The 27,503-nt window shown below is 43.7% G+C and overlaps 1 protein-coding gene across 4 annotated transcripts in view; it reads right to left on the bottom strand.

Annotated features, from left to right (window-relative positions):
* The window catches only part of TTC21B (tetratricopeptide repeat domain 21B), an 81,156-nt gene that overhangs the window by 9,720 nt on the left and 43,933 nt on the right, over positions 1-27,503 (bottom strand). For all 4 annotated transcript variants that reach the window (XM_053264332.1, XM_053264324.1, XM_053264346.1 and 1 more), the window contains 10 exons: positions 23,371-23,481; positions 20,707-20,845; positions 14,646-14,752; positions 12,677-12,865; positions 11,788-11,898; positions 10,051-10,132; positions 8,943-9,093; positions 4,734-4,895; positions 735-930; positions 208-432 (listed from right to left, as the gene is read on the bottom strand). In XM_053264332.1, coding sequence (XP_053120307.1) covers positions 208-432; positions 735-930; positions 4,734-4,895; positions 8,943-9,093; positions 10,051-10,132; positions 11,788-11,898; positions 12,677-12,865; positions 14,646-14,752; positions 20,707-20,845; positions 23,371-23,481 — 1,473 coding nt within the window. The remainder of the gene's footprint in view (positions 1-207; positions 433-734; positions 931-4,733; positions 4,896-8,942; positions 9,094-10,050; positions 10,133-11,787; positions 11,899-12,676; positions 12,866-14,645; positions 14,753-20,706; positions 20,846-23,370; positions 23,482-27,503) is intronic.

Below are 27,503 nucleotides of genomic sequence, written 5' to 3' on the forward strand. Positions count from 1 at the left end.
GCTACCCAATACAGAAAGTGGCAAGGACCACAGTCACCTGGAAAACTGAGGACTGCAACTATGTTAATTATGCCTCCTGGAGTTGTAGTCATAGACGAGTGAGCCAGCCCCACAGCTCCTGCTTTCTCGTAAGTTTAGTCATATTAATTAAAAGTCTAGAGAACATTAACGTAACAGATACAAAATTGCTTCTAGCCTGCCTGTTACCCTGTTATGACGTAGGCACCGCTTTAATAATTCACCAGCCATGTCATATTTTGCAGACTGAATGTAAATATCAGCAAGCAAAAGCCAACTTTTTTCAAACTCTTCTGCATCAATGGGATTCCAATTCATTTTTGAAATGCGCTTCAACTGGTTTCTTGCTCTTGGGGTTTGCTTTAAGATCATGTACGCTGTGGCCATTCCCAAAAGCGCTGGGACATGATCCTTCTGTAAGAAAGACAACATGATGCAGCTCAGAAGTGTCGTTATAAATTACATGTTTTTTAGTCCAAGATGCTCAAGGCTGTGTACATTCTTCTCCCCCCACTTGCATTTTATCCTCATAGCAACTTTGTGAGGTAGGTTAGGCTGAGAGATAGTGAATGGCCCGTCACCCAGAGAGCTTTATGGCTCCATGGGGATTTAAAACCAGGCCATCCTGTTTTTCATATATTGAATACATCTATGTAGGTAAGTAAGGCATCTAATATACCCAAGCTTTAACTAAACTAATATTTTCAACCACCTACCTCAGCAACAACTACTTCTGTAAAGGCATTTAGTGCTCGCTCAACATTCGATTTTTGTTTGGTTGCCATAAGACAGTAATTTTCCATGATGCGAAGCTGTACATGACCTTGACCTGTCTGGGGCTTCAGTTCCTTTAAGAGTTTTTCTGCTGTTCTCACAGCCAACTGCACTGACTCTTGCTTCTCTGTGGAACTGCTGCATATAAGGAAAAGCATTAACATTCAGTTCTGGTATATCAGAAAATGCTGGTACTGTCTGCTCAAGATTGTAAAAAGCTATTCTAAAGGCATATTTCTAAAAAGATATTTAGACAGGCCTGTAAGAGTTGCTGATAAAAAATATCATGTAAGTTTAGCCCTTAGGCTCCTTTACAGTGTCACCAACTTTTCTCTGTCCACTGCTGCTTTCATTTTTACTTAATAGGAAATAATTAACAGTTAGGCCACCATAATTCTCACCATCCATCCAGTGTGGGTAAGTTCTCAAACCAGGGACACCATTTTAGGATTCTGTGGTGGTGGGGTGAGTGAGTAAGGTGTTCAACAACATGCTCTTAGATGTATTCAACTGGCAGAAAATGCAGCAGACCACTGACAGGGGCCTGTCCCGCAGATGACCACCTCCGGCTTGTGCCCAGTGCCCAACTTTCTGGACGAACTCCAGCACACCCTTTGCCTGCTGTCTCCGAGCTCATTATGGCAGCCAGCCTTGCACTCCTACAGTTTTACAGTCCCACAGCTCCTTGGCGTTTTAACTTGCCTTACTTAAATGGCTAAAACTCTTACTATGCCGATAGTTGCCCTTATATGATTTTATATGTCTTTTTATGCCTCCACACCTTTCAAATAACATTTTAATGCATTTTTGCTTTTATGTCTTTATGCTTTTTATAAACCTTTTATAATATTTGTACCCACTTTTTACCATTATTAACTACTGTTAACTGCAATCTTCAGATCTTGGTCGTTAAGGATCATTTAGTGTGTGGCCTTGCTTTTGTCTTAGATAGCCACAGTTTTATTTTAAATTTTACCTCTTATTTCTGATTTTTATAGTCTTTTATCATATGTTTGTATTGTGTTACTCACCATAGGCTTCTAATATCTACTTTTATTTTTTATATGTAACATGTAATCACCCTTTATACTTTATGCTGGTCTATGACCGTAATAAAGACTGATTTGATTTGATATGTTTTAAGTTGTTTTTTATTTGTTTATTTAATTTTTTTTGTTTTAATGTTGTAAACTACCTAGAGACTTTGGAAGTGGGTGGTATTCAAATATGCAAAATAAATAATAAACAAATAAACCCCAAAGTAAAAACTATCTTGTTCAGATTGATTGCTGGTGCTGTGTCTTTATTAGTGGTGATGATGGATGCTGGCTGATTTTAATATTGTTTGCTGTGCATTACTTTAGTGTTTATTTTTGTTTGAGTTTTTTTATTGCTTTTTATTCAAAAATTGTTTTTATTAATATTGTCACTCACCTAGTAGGCTGCACTGAGGAGCCAAAAGGTGGGGATATTAATATTTTGATAAGTACATATTCCAAGCTTTAAAAAGCAGTCTATTTTAAGAGCATTTGTTGCTGTTAACAATCAGACACCTAAGTGTTCCTGAGGATTAATTACATCAGGTTTAATTCGGGGGGTAGGGGCAGCCTCAAATAGTGTACATCACAGTGCTACACAATGCATGAGAATCTGTTTGGTTCTAAGCAAAATTAGTTGCTTAGTCTTCGACCAAACTACATGCGACATTAAATGCACTCTGGCCCTGACATGCTTTAATTTTTATTGGTAAAGGGAAGTTCTAGATCAGGATTTCAATGCAGGTGGGCTTGTGGACTTTAACTCTGCCAAGGCCCTGATCTGGATCCATCCCCACCCCCTGCCCCAATATGAGCTTTGCCAAGGCCTCACTGGCACCAATCAGGTGTTGTTTTTAAACTCTGGCAAATAGTATGTATCATCATCAATTTTATTACAGCCATTGGCCAGCAAAAATAGAAGTAACAAATATATCCAATACAACAAAGCAAATAGTATGTGCATGTGTGTGCACGCACACAAGAAAGAGAGAGCATTGCATATATTAGTTTATTATGCTAAAATATTAGCCTACCTTTAACCATAGATTAGGGCAACCAATGAATTGAGCTCTATAGCATGGATTTCCCAATTCTAAAAACAGCCAGGGTGATTTAAATCAGTTATATATATATTACCTACCTCTGTTATATATTTCAGACATGCCAAGGTCTTTGAAACACACTAATGAAAAAGTCAATAACCGCAGCCAGGACCATTACTTCAAATGTTACAACTCCTTATGTATATATGTTTCCTTCTTTAAAGGGAAACTATAGGTCAGGACCAGCCTTAACATGAAGCATCCCTAGGTGACTGTTTAGGTGACTGTTTAGGGCAGAACTTGGTGGAGGGCAGTGTTCCCAGATGTTGTCGACCACAACTCCCATAATCCCCAGCCAAAGGTCACTGCAAATGGAGATGCGGGGAGTTGCAGTCCACAATATCCAGAAATCCCTGTTACTGGTAGTGGGCAGTACTTTTGCAGCAGCAGCAGCTGATGGACTCAATCTGCCGTAGCACTGTAGTGAGAATGGAGGTGGGGACCGAGGTTTTATTGGAGCCCTACATGCCACAGGGCCAGGTAGGATGCTTGAAGAAGGGCTATAGGAGTTTCAAAATCTACTATGAGGGGGGAAAGGAGGCAAAGGAGGTATCATTTTCATATTTAGACTAAAGCACCCAAATACCTAAGGCTGGCCTGGATCACTGCAATTTACTGCTTTGCCCTTTTACCTCACAAACCTCCATAGTGTTTTACCCATCAGGCTCCTGCTTCCCTCAATCCCATCTAATTCTTCAGAGGAGAATTTTTTTATCCACACACAATGGTGATTTCATTTAGCACGGAGATGAACACCTTGCTTGGCTCTGAAAAGGCACTGCAACAGAGTTTGTAGCAGGGAAAGCTGGCAAAAGGTCCTCAAGCCCCTAAACAAGTGCAACTTGCTGTGTTTTATTTCCTGAATTGACAGAAAAAGCCCTCTGAGGGGATTTTGCTCACTCCTTTTGCAGAGGAGTCCTTAAGTGCACCAACAGCAGTACTGAACCATGTTACTCAGCTCTAGGAAGTATAGTTCTTGGGCAGAGTGGGGACTGAGAATTTTCTCTTTACCGCCCTCACAAAACTGCAGTTCCCAGCATCCAATGGATGTGGGGGTGGGGGGAGAGAATGATAGAGCGTGGACTGGGATCACAGCTGGGAATAGGTTTAAAACCTGCTCCCCTCCCCCATGCAGGCCCAATAGCAGTCAGCTATTTGCTAAGGAAAATTAAAAGCGCATCAGGACCAGTGCTCCCTCTATTCCCACCCCCCCATGTGTATAAGGAATGAATTTTGTTCTGGGAGGCAGTATCAGGGCAGTGTGTGTGCACATGCATTCAGGGTGGGGCTTTCCTGATCCAACATGAGCGGGATCTAAAATTTACTGGGCGGACATTAAAAAGACTTCTGTATGTGAACATGCACACACCTCAGAGGGAACACCGATCAGGATCAGTGACACGTTTAACATAGTTTGCAATTTTGCTATGGAAACGAGGGAAATGTGACAGGATATTTAAAAGAAATGATAGTAATCAAAGAAGTTCTTTTTATTCCCTCTCTTTGAAATGACTGAATGATTTATGGCCTTTTTTTCTAATGGACTAGCTAAAATAGAATACACAAACTGAAAATGTTAGCCACTTAATTTTTTTCCACCACACACCTGCCTTATCAATATTGCTCTCTAACAATGCTCAGAAAGCATCTAGAACCAAATTCCATCCCCACACTCCTCACTGCTGGGCACTCGGAAAGAATCAGAGTAGAAAGATTAGGGGGTACTCTTCCAAGCACCATGCACAATTCACCAAAACAAGACAAAATGGCAGGAGTCAGAAAGGTCTTCATCATCACTCACTCAGTATCATTATTGAGGTTTTCAAACACTTCACCTCCCACTGTTTCATTGTCTGGGTTCAAGCAGATTTCAATCATATTATAAATGGCATTCTGTCCCCAATCACTGTCCTTCCGTGCTTTGTTGAAATGTCGAAGTGCATCATTTGGTTCACCAGTGTACCTAGACAGGCAAATGAACTTACTTAATAAATTGGATAAATCCAATTTAAACACAAAGGAAGAAAAAACACAAAGTTTTCAATTTGTCCAGGTGTGTATTCAGTCATATCTGTATCCCAAAGTTAAATCCCTCCAGGTAATTTTATTTATTAAAAATATAACTTACCAAAGGTTGATATTTGTGAGTTATTTTACTATTGGCTGACCTACTGTGATGTGACAGACATTCTAATGACAGAGGGGGAAGTTGGGCATGGAAAGTGGATAATTACTGCACCTGCTTGTGAAGAAGTAAAATGTCATTTGGCTAGATAAAGACCCTTGCAATTGGGGCTGAAAATGGGAAGAGCAACGTGCTATTCCTGGAAGTGGAGAGGTACTGGGAAAGGTGGGGAAGCCAATATCTTGGCAGATAAATTGAAAGGATTTCTGGAAGGAAGGCAAGGGAGGACATGTGCAGTACAAAGAGGAGCTTTGTGATAAGATGAGGTTTGATGTATGTTTAAAGAATGTACAATGGAACACAGGAACATAGGAAGCTGCAATATACTGAGCCAGACCATTGCAGTATTGTCTTCACAGACTGGCAGCGGCTTCTCCAAGGTTGCAGGCAGGAATCTCTCTCAGCCCTATCTTGGAGAAGCCAGGGAGGAAACTTGGAACCTTCTGCTCTTCCCAGAGCAGCTCCATCCCCTAAGGATGCTCACACATCAGGTCTCCCATTCATATGCAACCAGGGCAGACCCTGCTTAGCTAAGGGGACAAGTCATGCTTGCTGCCATAAGACCAGCTCTCCTGTCCTATATAGCTGTTTGGGCTTGGGATGTTATCTAGGCAAGAAGGGGTTAAAGCCCACACTAAGAGTCCAGGAGAGAAAAGCCCTGCTGCCAAGACTGGGAAACTCCTAGTGGAGAGAGAGGGGGGCAGTTTAAAAAATGTTTAGTTAGAAAGCAGTTCAGTGGTTGAAGTGAGCAGTTGGAACTGAAGGTTTACTGTGTAAAAGTGACTGGTGTACAGTTTAGTGAAAAAGCTGGGGTGGGGAGAATAAAGTAAAGTCCTGTGTAACATACATTTAAAGAGGATCAGCTGTGTGAGCTGCGAAGAGAAACAGTTTAAAAACAAACATTTTTGTGAAAGTTGTACATGCCTGAAGTGTATGAAAAGCTTCTCTAACAGTCAGAATAGTAGTCCTGTAACTAAGCAAGTAAACTACCCTACTTCCTAAGTAAAGAAACAGGCTATCGGAAATTATAATTAAACCTCTATTCTAGTCATCCTTAAAGAATCTGTGAGTACTAGGGATGGGCACAGAAATGGTTTGTCCGGTTTGGTTCAAATCTGGACTGGATTCTAACCGACCCAGCCCAGCTTTGGGACTTGGACGAACTGGGTCCAGTCCAGTTTGGCCATCGAACCAGGCCGAACCAGTTAGTGGGCCAGTTCAGGGTTATACTTGTAAAGGGGAAACTGGCGAGGATTCCTCTTTACAAGTAAAGGGGGATTCCCTAACATAAGGTTGGGGTGGGCAGGCGAGTAAAAGTACCTTTAATTTAAAGCCGGCAGCGAGCCACGGGGAATCCTCCAAGCCCCCCGCTGGCCTCCCAAATGACAGCCCGGTGACACAAATGGCCTCTGCGCAAGTGCAGGGGTCACAAAAATTGCATGCACAAAGGCCCAAACCGTCATTCGGGAGACCAGCAGGGGCTTGGAGGAGCCCCTACCACTCTCTCTGCCACAGGCTTTAAATTAAAGGTATTTTTGCTCCACCCTGCCCCCAACATTATGTTAGGGAATCCCCCTTTACTTGTAAAGGGGAATCCTTGCCAGATTCTCCTTACAAGTATACCTGAACTGGTCCATGAACCAGTTCTTAGAACTGGGGGCCAGTCTAGTTCAAACTCAGACTGGCACCCCATTTTGCGGGGGTGGGGTGGGGAGTCTGGTTCAAACTCGGACTGCCCGAACAGGCCGGTTTGATGTTGAGCCCGGCTCGAATAGAGCCAGCTCGTGCATGCCTAGTCTGTATCCCCATGCCTACACGACCACGTTACTTCAGCAGAAGACCTTTACATACATAGATCCTGAGATCCTGTATATTCATATATAGACTTTAAATGGTGGCAGTGAAAGAAAGGAATATACTGAGAGAAATAAAAATCATAAATAAATTCAGATAAGTGTATTCTTGAACGTCCCCTAACGACAAGCTGTCAGATGGAAACCGTTGGAGACCCATGTTTCAGGCCCTTCAGGTCCTCTCAGTTGTAGGTCTTCCTCTACCTTCTTCACAGAATCCCATCACCGTCTGTATTAATTAGCTAATCTATAGTACAGCATCCAGTTTGCCTTTCAAACAGAAAAATGGTGTGGAGTAAATTCCAAAGTTAACATAACTGGCAACCAACCAGTCTTATGAGTTCTAATTTTGGTGGGCAAGGTGGCAGATAAAATGAATAAATAAATATAGGTTTGTAGCAACTTCATCAGTTTTGATTATATTTTTGCACTTGCTAATCTCTTCGGGAGAGGAGAGCTGGTCTTCTGGCAGCAAGCATGACTTGTCCCATTAGCTAAGCAGGGTCCGCCCTAGTTGCATCTGAATGGGAGACTAGAAGTGTGAGCACTGTAAGATATTCTCCTCAGGGGATGGAGCTGCTCTGGGAAGAGCAGAAGGTTCCAAGTTCCCTCCCTGGCTTCTCCAAGATAGGGCTGAGAGAGATTCCTGCCTGCAACCTTGGAGAAGCTGCTGCCAGTCTGTGTAGACAATAGTGAGCTGGATAGATCAATGGTCTGATTCAATATATGGCAGCTTCCTATGTTCCTAATCATCAATCAGAGACACAGATACAGTCAATGTGTTATCTACATAAATCAAATACTTATTATGCATGAAGGCATACACCCAAGCAGCATTTGATTACATCATAATACTCACAGTTACTTTCACACTGCAATGCCATACATCACTCTGAACCCCTCTACACTAGGGATGTGCACGAACCAGTTCAGAGGCCTTTTTACGGGCCTCCGAACCAGTTCAACAGATCGCCGGTTCGAAGCTGGGTGGGGGGGATAGCTTTAAGGATGGGGGAGGGTGCACTTACCCACCGCACTGGACTATTTTTACACAGAGCGCCAGAGGGGTAAGCATGGAGGGGTGATGATGGTGCACCCTCCCCCATCCATAAATCTATCCCCCACCATCATTGGCTCAAAGGGTGCTGGTTCCATGCACACCATTACTCTACACCAGCCCAACAGTATAGGAAGCAGTGAGAGGGAAATGCAGTGTACAAAAAAAAATCAGTTCTTCTTAACTATATGTTTGACAACATGTCAGTGTAAGGTCCATTTAAGCCTTTCCTGCTGGGATTTACTCACAACTTAGATCACAGGGGGCAGGAGGAAAGAACAGGCAGCAGATAAAAGAGAGATCAAGGGGAATGAGGTATGTTGGCCACTGTAGATTGAAAGAAAAAGAATCCAAGAAGAACAGTTGGGGGAAATGTCCCAGCTAGGGACAGCAGAGCAAGTTGGCAGGAAGAGGGGGCAGAGACTGAGGGACTGTGAATCAGGGAGCCAAGGATGCCATGGTGGAGAGACAAAGAGGAAACAGCTAGTTTTCTTTTCCTAAAAGTCACAACAGAATGCATGGTTCTGGAGACCTCTCGCTCACAATGCATTGTATTTAATAAGACAATTTCTACAAATTCTATGCATTCTGTACAACTACAGAAAAATACATATTCAAATGCATACCTAGCAACATAAAATCACATGTGTTTGGACATGAAACATGTAGAAATACTTGGAAAAAATATGTATATGTATAAGTGCAGAGTTTTTTGGGGAAACAGAAAAAAAATCTGATGATTTTTAGCAGAAGAGTGTAGAATGGAAATCCAATGAAAATGGGTGAGAATCAGAAGGAACAGAAAGAGAAAGATCAATCCATCCATCCCTGATCTAGACTTTTCTGGCTGGCATTTCTGAATAGCAAGGCAAACAATTATTTATCATCTTTTTAGAAGTTTCCCAACACACTTACCAAAGATACAATCCTTTGCAATAGTGAAATCCTGGATCAAGCTTTGCTCTGGGGGAATGTTTCTCAGCCATTACCAGGAATCTTGGAACTTCTTCTAGTTTTCCAGCTCTTTTTAAAAGGTCAATTAAACGTGACAATGTTGCATAATTATCTGTTAACATAAGTATTCAAGGCATTATAGAAAACAACTGTGGTAAAAAAAATTCTGTGCAAGAAACAAGAATCAAACCTAAGGGCGTTGTTAATAACAATAACACCACCACCACCTCATACACTATAAAGTTCTGATACTGCTAACACAGTATCTGTTGACTAACATCTGCACACTATCTTGCCTATCCATATATATCTCTAAATGTAGATGAAATTATCTGATGTATTAACGTCTTAGTCCCTATACTCTACTGTAAAGGTAAAGTGAATCAATGTAAAGTGTAAAGGTAAAGTGAATCAATGTAAAGTGTAAAGGTAAAGTGAATCAATGTAAAGTGTAAAGGTAAAGTGAATCAATGCTGTTGAATCAATGTCAACTCCTAGCGACCACAGAGCCCTGTGGTTGTCTTTGGTAGAATACAGGAGGCGTTTATCATTGCCATATCCCCTGCAGTATGAGATGATGCCTTTCAGCTTCTTCCTATATCACTGCTGCCTGATATAGGTATTTCTCATAGTCTGGGAAACATACCAGCGGGGATTCGAACCGGCAGCCTCTGGCTTGCTAGTCAAGTCATTTTCCTGCTGCGCCATTAGGTGGCTATACTCTACTGTAACCAAGGTTAATTATGTGTAATTGAAACAATAGCATATTCTTCTCCTTTTGACCCTTCTATTTTCCTTCCTTTGTTGTCTCCCTTGTGTAAGTATCTAGTTAGTTAGTCCCTTGGGGCAAGATCTGTCCTCTCATTCTTTGCAAAGTGCCATGTGCCTGTAAGGCACATTAAATCATCACCATCATCATCATCATCATCATCATCTTATTTAAAATAAATATTTAACAAGAAAAACACTTCTGAAAATGGACAATCACAAAAATCTGTAAGACTTATTGACTCATAGAGCCTGAGCATAAACAATGTTAAAAGCAGCAACAAGAAGACTGAATGCTCACCAGGGTTGCGATCCAAAAGCTGCTGGAAATGAAAGACTGCTTGTTCATAGTCCTGCTTCCTGAACATAAGGTCAGCCATCATCTACAAGCAGAAAGCACACATGCTAACTAAACAAAACACAGTATAAGGCCTGCTCCACAGTGATTTTAAAAGCCTAACAAATCAGCCTACGAAAGGGGTATCAACTCAACTCCACCCAGAGGCAACACCCACAATTATTCAACAACAAAACTATTACTGGCTAGTAATGGCTGACATACAGACTACCATTGTGCTTATGCAACAAGTTGTGTGCATGTAAAGAAGTTTGTGGTGCTGCACAATGTTATGGTGCTCTGTGATGTTGCACAACTACTCATGGAAGACCCTCTCTGGGACACTACAAGGTTTTGCTCAAAAGTGGCACAAACTGTTGTGCAAACACATGGTCCAACCTTGTCAACACCTTCTGCTAGCACTGGTCTGGAACAGATATTCCTTGCTTTGTGCAACATCCTTGTGGTAGTATGATAGCATTGTGCTAGCACAACACTAGTCTGGATGCAGACTAGCTTTGATGGGAGAGAGGACTAGTAGGAGAAGTAGTGATTAGTGTCTAAAAATACCATGTGGCATCCACTCTCATTGTGCCACCATCCCAAATTTTGTCTGGACATCCATAATCCCCTCAGCATCAACAGCACTGCTCTGCCAACTTTCTTCTCTTGCCTGAACACCCTTCCTGTAGCTCTCAACTCCTAATCTTCCAAGCCTTTTTCCTTCAAGATTGGCCGTCCACATGATTACCGGCTCCGTTATGGAGCCAGTGCGGGTGGCAGGGATCAGGGGCCACCCAGAAGTCCTAGAATGCCCTGTGCTAGTGCGCGGGGCATTCTGCGGAGCCCCCTGATGCCGGGAGGCTTGTTATAGCCTCTTGGTTGGGGGTCTCCTTCTGAATCACCGCGGCAGCACACGATCAAGACAAGGGGGTTAGAAGAACGCTCACTCTGCTAACCTCGTTTAAGGGTGGGGGAATTAAGTGGGCTTGCCAGCGGGAACCGTGCAGCTCCCGCTGGTTCACACACACAGTGGGAACCAGGCTGGGCTCCCTTAGCCCGGTTTCCACTGCACGTGTGAATAGCCTCGTTGTTTCCTAGCCCTGTTCAGTCATTTGTGTGGAGAGAAACAAGGGTTCTGAAGGCCAGTTTTGACAGTTCTGCTCTATGTTCTGAGCCCTGCATTCTTTAGACGACCATTTCTTCCCATCCTCAGAGACAAAGTCTTGTTCTATGCCCCTCTGCTTATACAGAGGCAAGACCAACTGTCTTAGAAAAGGAGGGCCATTTCTGTGGTGATTCCAACACTCTGGAACTCCTTTGCCGCGGTGATCTATCAGGCACTCTTTCTCTATAAATTTAGTAGGCAGGTGAAAACATTTTTATATTAAAATACTCTCATGTTGGCTGTTAGTATTTTATTTTAATCATTTTGATTAAAATGCTATGGCTTTTGGTACTATATTTTAAATAATGTGTTTTTATTTGATTATATAGCCTTTTGGAAGGGCAGTATAAAAGTTTTAATAATAATAATATATCTTGACAACTTTTTAATCATTTGTACACTACTTTGAGTGTATTTGAATATAGAAAAGCAATTTATCTATCTATAATCATTTTTCAGAGGTCACCCTTTAAAATGTATCTGAAATAATTGGATCAGATCTTCATCCTTCAGGCTGCATTAGTATAACCAACCATGGTAGCTGCAGAGTTATCAGGGTCATTCTTCAGCAATACAGCACACTGATGCTGGCAAGCATCCACATCATCATGTGCCAGGTACAAACGTGCAAGTTCTAGCATCACCTGAAGAATAAAAAAAAAACCACCCCTCATTTTTTCATCTATTTCATTTGCTTTTGTTGGTTTAACAAATTATATTATGTTTGATCTGAAAACATCAGGGTAATTTACAAGACAGAAACAATAACATAAAAATACAATTAATCATCACAACAGATAACACTGACAAATATAGCAGCAATTAAAAATTATTATTTAAAAAAAACAGCATCTAAAAGTACTATCATCATTCATAGCAGTTAACGTCAATTCCAAAAGATAAAAGCCATAAGTAGACATTTAAAGGCCTGAGAAAAAAAGGAAAGTCTTGGGTCTGACATGTAAAAGAAAGCAGCAAAAATAGCCAAGCAAGCCACCCTAGGAAGTTCCACAAGTGGGATGTCAAACAACCCAGAAAAGCCATCTCCCTTGGTTCTGAAGGAGGGGCACCAAAGGAGGGCATCAGCAGCATGAGAGCAGGAGGATATGGTGGCAGATGTCCCCCGAAATACTCAGATCCCAAACTGTATAGGGCTTTCAATTTTAAGGACCAGCATCTTGAATTGGGCTTGGAAAGGGCCCGGCAGCCAGCCAAGTTCTTTCAATACTGGTGAGATATATTGCCAGTGTGCATTCCCACTAAATTCTTAGTTGTGGCATTCTGGACTAACTGAAGTTTCCAGACTACCTTCAAGGATAGCTCTATGTATAACTCTTTGTTGTCTTCTAGTGAGTATCCCAATAGCCAGCCCTTTTTAATAAGACCCAAGTGAAAACAGTTAATTTAGGATGCTCAGCTGACCTTGCTGTCAGTTTCACAATGAACAAGAGCTTCTTTGTAAAATTTAATTGCTTTCTCATAGTTCCGCTGGACTGCTGAATGCTTTGCTATCTCTGCACAAATTTCAGCTGCCACTTGCTTCTGCACAGGAACCGCATCCAGCTGCTCTATCTGAATCCGCTTCAGTACTCTGGCCTGCAATTCTCGAGCCTGATGGAAAAACAAAAGAAAGAAATAAGATGTGAAGAAGTTGAGAAAGAATTTGGATCAAGCCATGGGTTTAAAGGACTAACTTATTCTACAGTGTCAGGATTGCACAAGCCCTTGACTTGCTATATACAAGACTAATGTAAAAATATGCGAAAAGGATGTCACTGGTTACCCATCATCTATTGGCTTTTGTATCAGAGTTGGACATTTAAATGTTTAGTACTGCCAGTAGAAATTCCACGTGCAATGAAAATGTAACATGCTCAACCTGAAGAAAGCTCTATCACATATTTTTACACCTTTTGAATAGCTTTCTACCGTTCCAGCATGGGGGGGAGCATACTCATTTATCCAGATAACAAAGCAAGTTGTTCCTTTCTGATTGTGTGTGTGTGTATTCATGTTTTTTAAAAAACAAAGAAAGAAAAATAACTGCCTCTCAGGCCCTGCTCCAGGTTCCCTGCTGTTTGGGGTATGGCTGAGGATTCTCTGAGACCCAGCCATTTCACCAGTGGTACCAATGTTATAGAACTCCCTCCCCTCAGAAGGTTCATGTAGTCTGTTGGCCTTCAGATGCTGGGCAAAAGTGATTTGTTTTCTTTCAGGAGGACCTTTGGGATCCTTTAGCCTTTTGTAAACCTCTGAGGGGATCTGCTTTTGCCTCTTCAGACAAATGCCGCTGTAATTGTGAGTGGCGTTGGCAAGGGGCTGAGCAACAGGGCTGAAGCGAGATTTCCAGCCTCACTTTAGACACCATACATGATTACAGCATCTTTTATGATAATGTATGAACAGGGCTATGATGCTCTTTGGATCTCACTTACTGTTTGTATTCACTTCACATGGGTCCACTAGCAAAGCAATAGGTGGTGATGTTCAAAAATACGCTACTCAAATGTAAAAACACAGCTCAGCAGCAAAAGCTGGATTATTAGCTTGAACGCAATCACTATATTATATGGATTCTATGAAAAAATACTGTCTATGTTCTGGGGCTTAATTTTAAAAACATCATACAAGATTGCTTTGTTACTCAACAATATTGTAAGCAACTGCCTGAAGACTTTCAGAAAAAGGACCCAGCACTTGGCTAATGGAAGCAAAAGGCAGAACAGTTGATTCTCTGTTGCCTCATGTGCTTTAGCTACCTGGATAGTCAGGTCTGTATCTGGGTTGGAGAAATACAGTGACTGTGATAGGGCAGGAGGAAGGCAGAAGTTAAGTTACCACCACTACTAAACAGAGGAACAAATACAGTTATCTGACAAAACAGAAGAGATGAAGTGACCCAATACATGCACTCAAGGATTCACAAGATTTATTGTTTTGCTGACAATGACCATTAGACCTATATCATTTAAAATTTTATCTATTCTATTTCTTCTGAGTAACGCAGGTAGTAACCAGACACTGGGCCTTTTTGGTTATGGAGCCATGCCCCCTGGAACTGCCTCCCTTGTAAGACCTGCTGGTCACCTTTACTGCTGGCCAAGCAGAGACTTGCCTACTTTCACATACCTTGGTCAATTCCTCAGTTTGTTTCTCTGTAATTTTACTTTAGTTGCTAATCTGCTCGAGCTGGTGACTGTTTTGCTGCTGTTTCCTTGTTGGTAAATGTATTGTTTTATTGTATTAGTTCCATGATACTGATTTTATTAGGTTTTTATTGAGTCATATCTTTTTGAAAAGTGGGGTATACATGTTTCAATCAGTAAACAATTTCTATCAAGTTTCCTTTGCCACAAAAATCCTAATCTACACACATTTAATGTTTCTTTACCTGTTGCAATGAAGCAATAGCATCCTCCATCCTCTCCATTTTACTGTAAACCTTTGCAAGAAGAACCTGATAACGGGCATCCTCCATCAGAGAAGACAAATCATTTACTGCACAATTAAGAAATGAGATACTGAAGTAAAATAGTTTGTTAAGAAGTTGCAAGAGAAATAGATATTGTTGAACTTCACACCTTTCCTAACACTTACCAAAGCCCAAACTAAGTAGTCCAACTTAATTTGATATTTCTGAAAGGGTTGACATTTGGGATCCTTCTGGATGAATAATCAAAGTGCCTATGGGCAAGTTGGAGGTACCATCAAACTCAGGGTGACCCACAGATATGTCAATGTTCCAATAAATAAATAAATAAATAAAAATCGGGCAGTGGGGAGCCATAAGGAGATTAAATAAACCCAAACTGCCTCCATGCTCGGGATGAACACAAAACAGATTTTGCATTGCTTGTTTTACATTGATTTTGCATTGTTTGTTTTGAGCTTGAAACAAAATGCAGATGGCCAAAACATTTCATCAAAACCGTGGGTGATCCAGAACAAACCTCAGAAAGCTTCAAGTGGGCCATAGGGAACAATGGGGAAAATCTAAACATCCCGTAGTTCCCCATGGGTAGCTGTTAGGGACACCAAAGTGGGTTGGATGGTAGGGCGTGATGGATACTACCTATCACCCAATCCACAAAAGAAATGGGCAACCAATTCCCCCATAGGATTGCAAGCCAATCAGAAGCCAGTGCCAGAAATCCAATCAGCATGGAAAAAACAGGTCTCCAGAATGGTGCTCGAAACATTTCAAATTGAAATGGGGTTGTTTTGTTCCGAGCCTGAAACAGGCCCATTTGGTTTTGAGCTTGAACCACTCAAAACGGCCTGTTTCGAGTTGAAATGTTTTGCACATCCCTACTCCATGCTGTTCAGTAGGGCAGAATGTTAGTGAGCTCAGGCATTTAACAGACAAGCAGGTGGCCAGAGGTAATGAAATTCTGTGCTGGGCAGCAGGGCAGGGGGAGCAGAAGCGTATCTAGGGAAAATAGCACCTAGGGCAAGCACTGAAATTGCACCCCTATCCAAACAGGGATGATGGGACTTGTAGTCAACAATATCTGGAAATCCCTGTTAAAAGGAACACTGTACCATCTAGACATGGTTGTTGATCAAAACCTGAAAACATGAGCCATCTTTGTTAAAGACTTAGAACAACAGTCAGGAGTTATGTGAGGATTCCAAGTGTCATTTTCTCTGTCTCATCTCATGCTTTTTAAAAAACATGACTTTGTCCTAGAGGATCACCTGCCCAAATAGCCACTAGCAAAATAAGGGAAGAAGAAGGTGGCGGGGTGGAGGGAGTCTATAAACCAGTGAATGATTCCTGCCAGTCTTTGTCTTGTAATGACTGTTGGCTCATGATGGGGTATATGTGCATTCACCATTCTAGTGCTTACTTTGACACCAGGAGGGAGGAAGATACATTAGTTTGCCACACTAGACAGAGGAATTTGCAACAGGAGCAGACAGCCAAGTTCTGCCAGGGCCAAAACCAGCCCCTGCCAGACTAAGAAATCATTGTAATTTGCCCCTTCCTGTCACAAGCAGCGTGCTGTTCTTTTATTATTGACTTTAACTCTCAGATATCCCAGTCATGGATGGAAAATTCAGGGTCAATTTACAAGAGACACATTTTCCACATGGAAGTTTCTTCTGTGCAGGTGTTGTGCAAAAACCCATGTGTAGTGATCAATACATATGTATCTATTTCACCAGGGGCATAGCAAGGTTGGAATGGGCCCAGAGACAAGATTTTAAAATGGGCCCCCAGCCCCTCAAAGTCCAGGACCTCCACACACCCCAGACCCAGACACACCCCAGACACACCCCAAGGATTTAAGTCTGATATTTCAAAATAAGTATGCTGCCTGGAAATACATTTCACTGAATACATACACACTTCACAATATATAGTGATATACATTGAGTACTATATATATATTTGTGCTACTTTTAATGCCTAGAACACACTAGAAACACTAATTATTAAAATGGCCCCCTCGCTGCAAAGGAGACTTTCAACCATGGAGTGTGAGCCTATTTCTCAGAATTCCGAACAAATTCAGTAAGTTTGATTCCAGGAGGTTTTTCACACAAGGCTTTTAAAGCCCTTTAACACACATCTACTCTGGAATGGAGGTGCTGCATTCACATGTTGGCCAGATTTACCCTGAAGTCCCTGAGAGTTATTGGGGAGCAGTCCACACACAAGGAAGATAAAATGAAATGAAATAAAAGCACAACACATGCTTCACAGTTCTCACTCAGACCTTCTGGGTTGCAAAACAACTTGAACATAAGTGCATTTATAAATGAATGAATAAATAAATCAATAAATATAATATTGTTCCAGAAATTTTTGTAATTTTCTGCCATGAAACAAGCCACTTATAGGCCTTTTAAAATAGTTTTTGATTTTAAAGCCAGCAAATTTTCGAATCTGTTTTAAATTAAATATTCAGAGGCTACTCAGTCTCCCCCCCACACCCCATATCAAAGCCCTATGGCAAGCAGATCCCTATATATGGGGGGGGACACACGGGGTAACAACAAAGAGAAATTCCCATTCTACCTGGCAAAAGCTGTGCTGGATGGTCTGGGCAGAGGGTCTGCTGCTGCAGAGAACTCTGCCTGCCTGCCTCCTTGCTTGGGGCCTGCCGAGTTCAGGCTTCAGGGAGGCCTGCACAGAGGCCTCTCTGTAAGCCCCACCTACCCACCGATCAGCTAAGAAGCAGGGAGAGAACAGTTTGAGAGTCTGCAGTTTGCAGACCGATTCTAGGCCGGAGGGCAAGGCAAGCAGGATGGCAAGTGGCTGAGGGACCCTGGGGCTGGGCAGGTGGGCAATGTGGTGGGGGTGGGGCAGGCACTGGCACATGGCGCCCCCCCTCAGTGGCGCCTAGGGCACGTGCCCTGGCTGCCCCCTCTCAATTACGCCCATGGGGGGGGGGAAGGGCTTGAACAAAAAAAACCCCAGGAAATTTATCAGCTTGAAAAACACTTCCTCAAAACCGTCATAAGCCCTTCTCATTCTGAGGGGGGGAAAGTGTAACACTCTTATTTTCCCATCAGTCATTTCACAGCTTTGTGTCTGAGAGTGAAAGAGTTTCAAAAGGAGCTGGTACTGAGTACCTGTGCCTCCTCCCCACAAAACCACCCATAAACCCGAGGGGGGGGGATTCTGAGGGGTAAGGGTATCTAAAACTCTTGTTTTCTCAACAACCATTTCAGTTTTGCATTTCTGAGGGGGGAAGAGTTTGAAAAAAGGAACAGGGGTGCAGAATACAGCAGGGGAAAGGTTGTATGTGAAATAAGGCCTACAGGTCTGGCCCATCCATTAAGCGCCCTAGGCAGTTGCCTAGGTCACCAAGTGGGCAGGGGCAGTGATGGCCTGCGTCACGTGACCCAGCCCTGATTGACACCCTCTACCCACACAGGCAGACAGCAGCGCTTTGCAGTGTGCCTTGTGGGTGGGCACTGGCTCGCTTTCCCTTGCTCACCTACATCCCCTCCACCCCTCCTTCAACTCACTTATAGCGTGATGCAGCAACGTAATTATAACTTGGTGCAAAAGCGGCAGCAGCCAGGAAGCAGCACAGGCGTGTGACAGGGAGTGCCTGCATGCACAAAAAAGTGAGTGAGGCAATGGGGGGCTCCTGGGTAGGCTTCGCCTGGGGCACCCCTGAACCTTGACTTAATGAAGTCCTAAGTTAGAGCAGGCATGCCTGTCTTTTTTGCTAACTTTTGGTTTTTTCCCCCCACCATGTTCAGCCACAGGCTCAGGTAACACTTGCAAACCAGGGATATACTGCATCATTTTGTTGGGGGTCCATACTTGTTGCATCTAATCTAAAAATGGTACAGCTGAAGTGTCTCCTGAGAAATCCTCTCTTCTCCTTCATACCAACAATTTTTTATTGGGTCATTTAGAGTCAGAGCACCAAGAAGTAGATGCTAAATTTTGTGGGCAGTGCAGAAGAGTGGCTTCTTTCTCATTTTTCAAAATTTAGACCTTGGGCAGGATGGACAACTATGACAACCCCATACATACATTGCATACAAAGATCTGGTTCAGATTTAATACTAAACCATGGGTTAGTGCTATGGGAGCCCTGGTACATGAGCTCCTTCCTCCCCTCCCTTGTATAACAGGAGGAGAGTGAGTTTCAACTTCCACTTGAAGAACAAATTGCACTTCATCTATGAACAAACCACACTTACCTGCTTTATATGTTTACATTCTTGTGAGTTCTGTTGCTGTTTATGCCCTCAAGGGCCCACATGTTAAAGATGCTGTGTGTGTGTGTGTGTGTGTGTGTGTGTGTGTGTGTGTGTGTGTGTGTGTGAGAGAGAGAGAGAGTGTGAGTGTGTAAGTGTGTGTGTGTGTGAGTGTGTGTGTGTGTGTGTGTGTGTGTGTGTGAGAGAGAGAGAGAGAGAGAGAGAGAGAGAGAGAGAGAGAGAGAGAGAATGAGAATGAGAATGAATGAATTTGAAACTTGAGGTGCATTTCCTAGAGAAGATGCCACATGGTCCTTCCCATCCTGCAAATATGTTAAGCCTGGCACAGATCCAAATGTGTGTAGGAGGATGGTGCTTAACTTGCAGAAAGTGGCGGGCTGCAAAGGCCTTTAGGTCCAGCCTCCCAAAATTACCTAGGTGCACCTCTGCTCCTAGCAAGCATGCAAAGAAATCCCTTGCTCCCATGCAAGGTTCTCCCATGGCTCCCTTAGGCTCATTCACACAGCACTAAAACATGGTTTAACAAAGAGATATCACACAACCAAAAGAAAAGTCAATGGTTTATAAATATTTCTGTTAGCTTATTTCAAAACAGGCTTTCACATCACCAGTCCTCAAGACAAATTTAAGGGATTAAATCTGGCCCGATTTCTATTTTCTTACAGCCATGTGCAATCCCTTCTGCAATCTCTATTCTCCTTAAAACCCCATGGTGTTTTTGGCTGAATTCCCATAGGCAGCACTGAATGGGTTAGAACTTGGTTTTGCTAAAACCTATTTATTACAAATGGATGTAGCAGAAAGTGACTGGCTGTAGAAATGAAGCCCAGAAATTGTTGGGAGACCACATCTCTCCCCTTCAGCATCTGCTGAATATCTTATGGACTAATTTACTTCAGGGAGGAAGCTACTACTAATATAAATATTTATATACCGCTTTTCAATGAAGGTTTTCAATGCAGCTTACATATAAACAAACAAACAAACAAGCAAACGATCCCTGTCCCAAAAGGGCTCATGATCTAAAAGAAACATAAGGCAGCAGCAGCAACAACCCACTGGAGGGATGCTGTACTGGGGTTGGATAGGGCCAGTTGCTCTCCCCCTGCTAAATATAAAAGAATCACCACTTTAAAAAAGTGCCTCTTTGCTCAATTAGCAGAGGTTTCAAGCTACTGCTGAAAAATGTGCAAAACCAAAAGGCGAAGCACTTCTTAGCTTCCTGTGTTGCTTTTGCTGCCATAGGGAGAATAAAGTCTTCATATTATGAAGTGGGGTAAAAGTAGAGGTGGCCACATAATGAAATCCACAAGCCCCATCCCCTGACTCCTTCCAGTCTTAGCCAACTATAATCCCCAATGTAGCTTTCTAAAAAGAGTAGACAGGGAGGCTGGACTCCCTCGGGCTCTTCTGCAATTCAAGCACTGCTCTTATTTGTTCCATTTTGACCATCATCTGCTGAAGAATGAATATGTATATACGAGTGGGTGTAAAAGTATGTTGACAGGATACACACGCCTGTGTATGCACAAGATGGGAGTGATTTCAGTAATGTAAAAACCCAACCAAATTTCAGAAACAACCCACCCCACCCCACTCTGGCTTATAAGCACCACTACAAAACATATTCCTAAAGAAAACTAATATGCATGCTAATTTACATTTCCAGTTATCTTCCAGGAAAGTGTTTGCCAGTCTGCAACCCAATGTGTGCTCAAACAGTGATTTCTTGGTATCTGAAGCATAACAGAGTAAATTCATACCAGATTCATGATCTAAAACTTGCTGGAGGACTTTTTCTGCTTTTTCATAGTGGTTCAGTTTCAGCAATAGTTCAGCTAAGTCGTAACAGAGGAACTTCTGTTGGCCGGTTTTCATAGCAGCTTCGTAATAATTTATTGCCTTTAAAAAAATTATATATGTAAGATTATATTTGACATTTCCAAAGTAATTACAGGATTCAGAAAACAAGAGCGTCCATTTTCTCAAATGGAAAATTGCATTTATAAAATCTAGGTCCTTTTTGGAATATCTTACCTAATAATTCAGAAAATATCTTTTACCCCAATTGAGAACTAGAGTAGGGATGTATTTGAAGTGTTTTGGCATCTCTGTTTCCAGGTGCCGAAACACTTTGAGCTGCTCTAGCTGAATCATTTCAGCTGGAGGCAAGCAGGCACTTTAAAAAGGAGAAAGGCAGGACTTACCTACCCCTCCATTGCAGCTCCACTGCCCCAGAGCCACGCTGTATAAGCAGCCAGGCTCTCTTTTGCCAGCTGCATTTGCTTAGGAACAGGAAGTTCCCTCTTCTCAGCAAGCAATGGCATCTGAGCATGTGCGGAAGCTATCCTGAGTGCTCCAGAATCATTTAAGTGGTCTGCCTGCTTCACAGTTCAGTCTTGTTTCACAATAGTCCTACTGGAGGTGAGGATGGCACACTGGCATTAGTTTGCTTTTTCCCTCCAATCCCAACTAATCACCCCCAAAAGGTCCAGAACAGCTTAAAGAATTCTGAATGGGAAGAAAATTGGAGTTCAGAGATGTGCATCATCAAGTATACCTTCTCTGACCTTAATTTCCCTCGTCCCATTAGGCCTGGGACAGAACGGAACAAACAACAGATCTCTTGCTTCCTTTCAGCCTAACTGCCACATGACACACAGAGGGCTTGTGCTGGTACTTTGTACTTATGTGCTGCTAGAGTTTCATGGCAGGATGAGAACAGTGCACAAGTGCAACTTTTGGATTTCCAACTGCAGGGATCCCTTTTTCTTAAATCATAATTCTGCAAACCTGGATGCCCCACTGATAAAGCTACTCCTTCTCTTTGGATGGCCCCATTTCACTGTATTGGTCTACACAGGGCCACCCACACGACTAAATATATCTATAAGGATATCCGGAATTACTCGCATGGTATTCCGCAAATAATTTCAGGCAATACTATTGAAAGGGGTTGGGGGATAGAGAAATAATTTTAAAGAAGGGAATATTTCAACATGTTCAGATCATTAGTTCTTTTTTGTGAAGAGCACACCAGCATTCACAACCCTAGGCTCTTAAATAGAAAAGACTGAATGTCACAAACACAATTGCACTGGGATACATCAGGGCTGCACAAAATACAGCCTGCCAGCTGGATCTGGTCAACAGGCATGTTTTCATTGACTCACAGTGCAAGCAGGAAACATCCACGCCCGCAGTTGCCGCCACCACCCACCTTCTGCAGGTGGGCGGGCAGCAGGAGGGTAGTGGTGTGCATGGTTTGGTCCGGAGGCCATTGACAAGGCCTCCGGACCAGTCCAGAATTCCCCCGGTTCGGTTCAGAAGGGCAGAGGGGAGTTTCTCTTTAAGGGTGGTGGTGGTAGTACTCCCCCCACCGCCGCTCTTCCCCCTCTGGCACTGGCGGTTTTCAAAACGTTCTTGGGGCGGCAGAGTTCCTCCCTGCCGCCCCTGCTCCCGTCGTTGTCCTTGCTAGCATAAAAGTAGGCAGAGCTGGTGGCGTGCATGCACCCTTTGCGGGGTGCTTGCTTGTCTCCGCCACTGGCACACGCTGCATACATCACGCTGCGCATGCCAGCAGCAGAGACAAGCGTGCGTGCCGCAAAGGACGCATGCGCGCCACCAGCTCTGCCTACTTTTATGCTAGCAAGGACAACGACGGGAGCAGGGGCGGCAGGGAGGAACTCTGCCGCCCCAAGAACGTTTTGAAAACCGCCAGTGCCAGAGGGGGAAGAGCGGCGGTGGGGGGAGTACTACCACCCCCCCTTAAAGAGAAATCCCCCCCCCGTGCCGGACCGCAGGAATTTCGAACCATGCACACCACTACAGGAGGGGTGGCAAGGCAGTGTGCTGCTGCAGGAGCAGCACCGCTTGCCCCCAACCCCCTATGCTTCTGACAGGGTCGGAAGCTTCCTGGGAACGAGCCAGAGGACCCGAGAGTGCAGAGAACCTGGGAGTTAGAGATTTGAGAGACAGAGACAGAGAGCCTGGGAGTTCAGGCAGGCAGACAGCACACTGCTCGCCTCCCTGGACCGCTCACCCTGGCTCCTGAGCCCCATCTTGCTTCCTATGGGTGGCAGCTTCAAAACTGGAGGGGAGTTGGTCAGAGAGGGGAGAAAGCTGAGTGGGGCGTGCCTTCCATTGCGGCCGGTGGAATCAAATTAAAAATGAATTTTTATTCAGTTCATTTTAATTTAGTTAATCTTGGCCTGCCAGAGCGTCAACTGTTAAATTCATTTTAATGAATTTTATTTTAATTTGAGTTAATTCAATTTAATAATCAGTGCCATGAAAATTGACCGTGACCCCCGCACACCAAGTCACAGCTGGTTTTGAAGCATTTGAGCTGTGCACCCAACATACATAGTAGGAAGCCAAAAGATGAAATTCAAGCTATTCATGCCTATAAACTCTTCATAATATACCTTTGAATAGTTATGAGTCTTGACTAGAGCATTCCCAATTTTACTAGCCAACGCCCCATCTCTAAGATTCTTCTTCAAAGCCTGTTCATACACTTCTATGGCTTCTTCAGGCTGGAAGAGCAATAGATAAAAAGTCAATGAATATATTACCAGACTACATTTAAGACACCAGAGATTAAAAACAGGGAGGTGACTCAGAAGGCCAGATCTAGTGAAAGCTTTAACAATGTCACTTGGGTCAATGTCACTGTTCCAGCTAAGCCTTCCCAAATTAAAACCTCCCCAAACCCAGGGCACAACTCATCCCAGTACATGCACAGAGCAACCATCAAAGGACTTCATACAGGTTTATTGTTTTTCTCCCTGTAAATGCTGGTCTATTATGTGGAGAAGTCTCCATGTGACTTCCATGCTTATTTGAGAGAAAGGCTCAAGCGCAGATAAGGGAGGGGCACAGGCCTCCCAGTCCTCATAATGGCCTGACATCTGTGTGAGCTTCTGTAACAAGGGGGAAAAGTAAGGGTTTATTGAGCCCCATGATGATCCCTTTGTGCATGGCTGCTACTCTGCCTGTGCTGCAATGAATTGCTACAAGGGTGGGTGTTGTTTTTTTGCCCCCTTCTGGGACCTTTTAGGAGCAGTTATAAAACAGGCAGTTTCCCAAGAAAGTCACAACCATAGGTTTTAAAAGTCCAAATAAAGGTATATTTTAATGAATTAAAAAAGGAACATTGGTACTCAACGTGAAGGTTTCTTCTTGCTGGTGTACAAGAGGTCACCCAGTGTGGTTTACATCCCCTACTTGCTCCAGGCGGCAGGACAAACAAATATGAAGAACCTTAATATAGAACTCCGGTGGATGGTCCTTCTCAGTTCATAGCACATCTCTAGCTCAGGAAAGATGCAACCGGTAAAACGTGTAAGTAGAACAACTGAGGTGCCTATTGCACTGGTGCAAATGCAGAACATATATACAAAAGAGTGCAGATATGGAAGAGAACACATAAGACAGGACAGGGAAACCCATCCCAGATCTCAGATCCAGCAAAATCCCTGAGTGGGCCTGGGTAATCTCCGTTACAACGGCAAGAAGAAACCTTCATGGTGAGTACCAATGTTCCTTTCTCTGCCAGTGTCGGAGGTCACCCAGCGTGGGGAATACCTCAGAACGCAACCAGGGGTGGGAACAAGCCCAGCTGAATCTAACAACCGGGAAGGACCCATTGCAGGACCCTCCAACCAAATGCCGCCCTAGCAGAGGCATGCTCATACATCTTGTAATGCTTCAAAAAGGTAGACGGAGACTTCCAAGTGGCCGCCTTACAAATCTCCTCCAAAGAAGCATTAGTAGCAAGAGCAGCAGACGTGGCGGCTGATCTGGTAGAGTGAGCAGCGATGGTCCCAGGAACCTTCATGTGCTGTAGATCATAAGCCAACTGGATGCACAACCTGACCCCAATGAGCGATGAGCTATGACTGCTGCAGATGCTTTACACCCCATCATAGCCACCTGAAATGAAACAAACAGTGCATCTGATTTTCGAAAGGAAGCAGTCCTATTGATGTAGATGCGAAGAGTCCACCACATGTCCAGCTTATGCCATTGTTTTTCCTTGGGATGTTTTGGTGAAGGACGAAACGACGGCAAATATATGTCAGATGCTCTATGAAACATGGAATTGACCTTTGGTGAAAAATGGGATCAAGTGGACTGAATCTTCAGCAAATATACAGGGATTGCCCTTCACAGACAATGCCTGTAACTCCGACACCCGCCTTGCTGACATAATAGTCACCAAAATTGCCACTTTCAAAGACAACACCTTTAAAGTCATAGATCTCAAAGGTTCAAAAGGAGCCAAGTAGATACCATAAGGGCAGAACAGAGGGGAAATCTGAGTGGTCCCTCTCAAAAACTTCTGCAGCAACGGATGATGGGAGAACACCCTTATATGAAAAAAGCATTTGTTGAAGGCATGCTGCCTGTCTGTTTAAGGTGTTAGCTTTAAGTCCCATAGACAGGCTGTCCTGTAGAAAATCCAGCAGGTGTCACAACTTACACTGGTCCAGCTGAACCAAGCGCCTGGAAATCTACTGAAGAAAACTACACCAAGTGGTCTGATAGATTCGATTGGTGGAAGCCTTTCTAGAAACCACAAGATGACTGCCAAAGACAACTGATTTTTCCTTAACAAGGACTTCAGCTTCCATGCTGTCAGCTGAAGCCATGCTGGATTTGGATGCAGAATCGGGCCCTGAGAGAGCAGGTCTGCCCTCACTGGTAAACTGACAGGATCCTCCACTGCTATCGCTACAATTTCTGAAAACCACGGTCTTCTCAGCCAAAATGGTACCACCAGAAGAGTTGCCATGCACAAACAAAGCTTGTGAAGACATCACGACAGCAGTGGAACCGGTGGAAACGCATACAGCAGCAACGGAGGCCAAGGGACCGATAGAGAGTCCACCATCTCCACCCTGCTTGCGGGGAACCATGAGTAAAATCTGTGTAACTTCACGTTCTCTGGTGACACAAACAGGTCTATCAACAGAAGTCCCAATGGGGATGTCAACCAGTATAAAGTGTGTGGGTGAAGACTCCACTCTGCCGGCTTGATTTCTTGACAGCTCAGTCAGTCCGCTTGAATATTCGACACCCTGCTCACATGATGAGTCCAAATTGAATCCAGATGTGACTCTGCCCAGGAAAGGAGCTCCACCACCAATGCCTGAAGCAAGCGAGACCTGGTGCCTACCTGGTGGTTGATGTGTGCCTTCGTAGACATGTTGTCTGTGTGCACCAGAACATCCTTTCCCTGCAGAAATGGGCTGAATTTTAGCAGCACCAAGTGGACCGCCTGAAGCTCTAGCCAGTTGATGCTGTCATGGTCCTCCTCCACTGACCCTGTATGTTGAGGCAGTGCCCAGCCCGAGAGACTCACACCTGTGGTGATGAGAATATTTTCCAGTTCCAGGAAGGACTTTCCCTTGGTCAAGTTTTCTAGAGCTGTCCATTAGAACAGGGCTTTGCTCAGAGAAACTGGAAACTTGACACATCTGTCCTATTTTAACACAATTTTTGTTTGATAAGGCAGAAGGAACCATTGTAACCTGCATAGATAGAGCCTGGCCCAAGGAACTGAATTCATGGCAGCCACCATTAGACCCAGAAAAGCCTGGCCAATCGCAGCACCTGGGTTGTCTGCAACGATGCGAGTTCCCCGCTAGACCCCTGAGCACCTGCATCCTGTCCTGAGGAAGGAACAGATGGTGGTCCCTGGTATCCACCTCCACCCCCAAATTTAATATAGTTGTATATGTCGTTTGTAATGATGTCATTCACCCTGATCCAAAATGGCGGACACATAAACATTTGAAATGCAAGAGATCTAACTTAGGGAACTCAATTTGAACCAAATTTAGTCCAGTTGTTGGGACAGTGAAAGGACAGTAGACTGATTAGTTCTTACTAAAACAACTTGTTTCCATTATCAACTGAAGAGGAATCCTGAATAGACAGAGTGTCAGTGATGAGGGACTTGTGCCCGATGGAGTGTAAAAGGTCCGGGGAATCCTCGCCTGCATCCTCCGAGGACCTAGGCTCTCTACTTTTCTGCTTGCATTTCTGGCTCATTGAGTTTTTACGTTTTTTAACAGGCTCAGCCTGAGAAGAGGGAGAGGACGATGAGCTACTCCTCCTTCTCCTACACCCGACCAATTCCTTCCGGTAAGATAAAGTGGCCACCGTAGTCTGCTGGATGGCGTCCTGAATCCAGCTTTTCCAGTCAGGAGGCAGACTGGATGGTCCCTGGGAGGTTCTGTTCTGTGCACCCTCTTGTAGATTTTGTATACAGGCAACTGAGATCGGTGCTGTTCCCCACCCCCACGCGACAAGGATTGAGCTCACCGGTACAGCTGGTAGATCTGCAGCAACAACCTCCTGTTCCATAGCCCCAGTGTCTCTCTCAGTGCTGCCCTCCAGGGTGTCTGCAAGCCGGGATGAATCCTCCTCTGCACATGCCTCCTCCAAAGGTTTCACCTTTGCGAAGGCATTCCTTCACTGGCTTCCAATGCACTCTGTTTGTGCCCATGTTGGGAGTGGCCATGTTTTTTCCTTTTGTGGAGGCTGCAGC

Source organism: Hemicordylus capensis, chromosome 1 (assembly GCF_027244095.1).
Source record: "Hemicordylus capensis ecotype Gifberg chromosome 1, rHemCap1.1.pri, whole genome shotgun sequence".
In the NCBI taxonomy this organism is placed as follows: domain Eukaryota; kingdom Metazoa; phylum Chordata; class Lepidosauria; order Squamata; family Cordylidae; genus Hemicordylus; species Hemicordylus capensis.